The sequence below is a fragment of the Engraulis encrasicolus genome, unplaced genomic scaffold (assembly GCF_034702125.1).
Source record: "Engraulis encrasicolus isolate BLACKSEA-1 unplaced genomic scaffold, IST_EnEncr_1.0 scaffold_348_np1212, whole genome shotgun sequence".
Taxonomy (NCBI): Eukaryota; Metazoa; Chordata; class Actinopteri; order Clupeiformes; family Engraulidae; genus Engraulis; species Engraulis encrasicolus.
This window is the reverse complement of record NW_026945641.1, coordinates 37,501-42,116: the sequence shown is the minus strand read 5'-3', so window position 1 is coordinate 42,116 and position 4,616 is coordinate 37,501. Positions and strand designations below refer to the sequence as shown.

Below are 4,616 nucleotides of genomic sequence, written 5' to 3'. Positions count from 1 at the left end.
TATTGGAACGCACCCACATATTAAGGCACTAGCCCACTAAGCTAGGTTACTCCATTTACGTAGGAGAGACACGTCAAACATCAAACATGGCGACCCTTTATAGGCATCATCAATATAGCTACATATCAAACAAGTCCAACAATTCTACACTTTTATAATGTGTAAAACATCATCGAGGCTACATTTGAATGCTAGAGCAGTTGAAGCAAAACCAACCGCTAATCCATATCTAACCTCAACCTATACCTGGAAACTAGCGTCCAACAAATGTTGAGACGACTTGGCAAGACAATGGATAATGTTGGCTTGTCTTTGAGATATCGTGTGTTTTTTTTAAACATCATACCTTACTGCTGTAATACGGTGCTAGCAAACAGTACCATACTTAACAGACCTTTTTTGTAACACTTGTTAATGTTTCCTAGCCCCTTAATGCACGCCGTACCTCCAGTGGCATGCTGTAATAGTCACTAATAGTTAAGTACCATAGTACTACAATACTAAAACATGACACAGGGCCTTTAGTAATGCACTACGATTTGGTCATTTCCATTCTGGTAACAGCAAATTTATAACGATGTGCCTTAACCGGTTAAAAGCACTTGATAACATTAATATAACTCCCGATACAATGTAGCACAGGTTAATGTTATTATGTCTTACTGATTCAATGTAGCAAGGGCTAAAACTAGCAATGCTAATCTCCATGTAGCATGGTCTAATTATGATGTGCACACCCACATACTGTTAAAACTAGCAATGCTAATCTCCATGTAGCACATGCTAGCGTGGCTAAGACTAGCATGCCGCATGTAGCACGGACTGCACATCATGCTGCTCACCGACCCACAAAACCACAAGAGTCAAAACCATTATCTCCATTTCTGCATTTCAAGGCAGACGATCTAGACGATTTTTCATTGTAATCATTTTTTTCTTTGTTCTTATTTTTTTCTTCTTAAAAACTGTAGGTGCTTTTTATCCTTCTTTTTAAAATGTATTTATTTCTGCATTTTTTTCTTTTTCTTTTTATATCTTCCTTGCTAAACTGCTGTGCTAATAGCAGTGACATCAGTTGTGAGCATTGCTGTCAACTAGTTTAACAACTACTGCACACTTTATTTAGTTGATGCGCACAAAGTTCAAATAGCACACTATTACACATAAACACTCTTCCCGCTAGCTAAGCATTACATTGTGCTGGTTACATATAGGATATGTGCTATGTGTGTGTGTGTGTGTGTGTGTGTGTGTGTGTGTGTGTGTGTGTGTGTGTGTGTGTGTGTGTGTGTGTGTGTATGTTTGTGTGTGTCTGTGCCTGTGTGCGTACGTGTGTTCACCTCAGCCAGTACACACAGACACACACACACACATGCACACAGAAATAGTATCAAAAGCGATATAAAATATATGAAATGCAGTGCAAACAACACTGAAGGAAAAACATCTTCAGTTTTGTTAGCTGCCTGAAGCTAGCTGTAGCGCTAGATTTACAAAACAAGGCTTTATACAACTCGACAGAACAACCAACAGGCAGCCTATCACGGTGTGTGTGTGTGTGTCAAGTGACACCCCACCTACTCCTTAAAAATGCAAACAGCTGTTGCATTTAAAGGCATAACTCGGTGTTACATCAGAATTTGTGTATCAAAACATCTCACCAAGTTGCAGACGAGCAAATTTCAGCTAGAGTTCTTTATTTCAGAGCTAAACTTCATAAAGAGCTGAACTTTTTTATAACAGTTTCAGTGAAATAAGCTCAGGATACGTAATGCAGGTATGTTGTTACAGTGCTCTGTGTAGCACGTTATTAAACCTCATACAGATGTGATGGCAACTTATTAGCGCAAACTAGCAGAATTCGGCAGTACAACATTTGTAAACCTCCATTCCGAAGCCTCATACCGTATCGGTAATGCTGAGCTGTCGGTCTGGACTATTAGCTCATTAGCATCGTGCTGTGCCTCTCAGGCCCGAACTGATGAGTCAGGGGTTCGAGCCCCGAGTAGCAAACTAACGCAGATGACCTCAGTTACATGTGTCTGCCAATCATTCCTGCAATTTCGAGCTCCACCTTTAGCTATACTCATGATTATGCTGTTTTCTGATACTCACATTTTAACTTTACACCGAACTATCCCTCTAAATTCAAATGCACACACATTTGCATACATGTATATTATTCGTCTAAAATTATTCATTATTCATATTAATTATACGGACGCATTTATTCTTCAGTTTGTGTCTCACATCAACATCGCAACATCTTATTTACCCTTTCTGCCAGCTAAGGCCTAGTCATTAAAACCATACCTGATGACCCCTGAACCAATCAGAGGAATACCTGATGACCCTTTGAACCAATTAAAATGGTTACACCTAGGGCCTCATGTACAAGGCTTTGTCAGCATTTAATAAGGCTTATTTAGCGAATTCATTAATTATTAATATCGAGATGTGTTGTTGCGTCATTAACACAACAACAGCAACTCTAAAGATTACAGTACTAGTGGTTTACCGCATTTCCTCAATTCCTTCACCTGGTTTATAATTTGTAAATATATTTTATGATTAATAAAAGCCAAACTGTTTGAATTTAAAGTCCACCTGTGAAACTGCGACAGGCTTGATTTCTTTTCATTTCTTGTCTTTGATCTTGATTTTTCTTCTTTTCTTTTCTTTACTTTATTTTTCTTCTCTTTTGTTTTCTGTATTTTATTTTTCTTCTTTTCTTTTCTTTACTTTATTTTTCTTCTCTTTTGTTTTCTTTTGTTTTTTCCTTCAAATTGTAGTCTGGTCCAAACCTGTTTCTTATATTATTTTATTTTATTTTTTATTTCCATTTTATTTCTTGTATTTTCTTGAAATTGTAGCCGACCTGGTTCTTCTATGAGGAAATACGGTATCAGTATTCAATACGGTATTAATATTGTTCATATTAATATTAATATAGTTCCCTGTTTTGTCCTTATTGGTCTGATTTTAGCCCCGCCCTGCATTAGGCATTAATACACCCACACTCACTTCTGTGTTTGTTTAGGAGATCAAGGCACTTTGCCTGAAAAACGTAATGCTTCTGTGTCGAAAATGGTGCCATTAAGTTCACAAACCTTTTAGTCTTCATTGTTCTTTGCCGACGCCATTACTACTTTAGACCAACCCGCCAAAACAATATTGTAGTAGACTATTGGCATCATTTCACATAGAAGTACACATCAGGCTTTTAGTATGGTACTCCTCAAAAGCGTAAGAGTTAGCCTAGCATTAGCATTAGCAGTCCAGGTAGCTAATCTGCGTAAAAAGGTTCAATAAATATTTTGGTAACTTGGAGAGAACATACAAGGGAAGAACAACAACAACAACGCTCATCCTCTCTTAACGACCACACGGCTCTCTGCCCCGTCACAAACACAGTTATATACCTATTTTGTCACAGGCAGGTGTACAGCGTAACACAGTAGCATAATGCAGATACTATACGGCACTCTAGCGCAATGCTTTACCGTAATGCATTACACCACAGGCACCCACGCGGTTATACAACGTACACACCTGATACTATACATGGCAGTTAGGGGGCGTTATGACCCAGACACTTTCTTCCACAGCCGAAGGCGCAAGATGCATCACTCGAATTTCGCAATTTAAGCCCTTGGTTAAGCGCTACCTGGACATATCAAGGTTCGATTCCTGTTGCTAAGTTACGGCATTCTGTTCCTTTTTGTAAACCTGCGGTAGACAAACGTTCAACAGATTGCAACTTTGAGTGCCTTTTTTTTCTTTCGAAACAGCTAGAGTCGACAATTTTGACGTACAGATTCAATTTCCATTTCAATTTGAGCGCCTGACAGAGGGAAAAAAGTGTCAGAGTTCACAGAGCGTCTTGATATACACTCAAGGAACACAAACACACACACATGCGCATACACACAGGAGCTGGACCCATAAGGAACACACATCCTCCTGTACCGACACACACATTCATGCGCGCAGTCACACACATCGTGTCTTGATTATGTTTTCAAATGCTCGTGCACACACACACATGTTCCTCTTGACTGGTGGGGGGGAGGCGGGCACTGCTCACTCATTCCTGGAAGTGATATCCTACGAAGGAGAAGAATTACAGCCATTAGACACTTTGGTTTCTTGGAGCTTAAGAAGGTTGTAGCTAGAGTAATATTGCTCTGGATTTTGAGGATGTTGCAGAGCTAAGGTTATAGAATGCTGTAAGTCTATGATTCTAGAATGTTGTGGCTCTAGAGTTACATAGATTTACTGGAATGTGACAGTGCTAGGGATCTAGAACCTTATAGCTTTAAAGTTCTAGAATGCTGTACTCAAGGACTTTTATAACCTTCCAGCTCTGCGGTTCTGTTTCCTCGTCTATGTTTTGTTGAGGTACTTATTTCAGTTTTGAATTGAGCCCCAAACGGTGAAGTTGCCATGGTAACTCACCTCTGTTTTGGCACGGCGCCACCTGACGTCTCTGCGTATCGATGATATCATCACCAGGAAACAGAGTGCCATGACAACAGCTCCCATCAGCCAGCTGTGGAAGATGACATCATTAGGATTATTCAAGCAATGCAGGTGGAACAAGTGGTGTTGTCTTA

The 4,616-nt window shown here is 39.6% G+C and overlaps 1 protein-coding gene across 2 annotated transcripts in view; it reads right to left on the bottom strand.

The window, feature by feature from the left end:
* Positions 1–1,983: 1,983 nt before the first annotated feature.
* The window catches only part of tmem71 (transmembrane protein 71), a 14,038-nt gene continuing 11,405 nt past the window's right edge, over positions 1,984–4,616 (bottom strand). For both annotated transcript variants that reach the window (XM_063193308.1, XM_063193307.1), the window contains exons 9-10: positions 4,459–4,552; positions 1,984–4,107 (exon numbers count right to left, since the gene is read on the bottom strand). In XM_063193308.1, the coding sequence (XP_063049378.1) occupies positions 4,084–4,107; positions 4,459–4,552 (118 nt within the window). In that variant the 3' untranslated portion in view covers positions 1,984–4,083. The remainder of the gene's footprint in view (positions 4,108–4,458; positions 4,553–4,616) is intronic.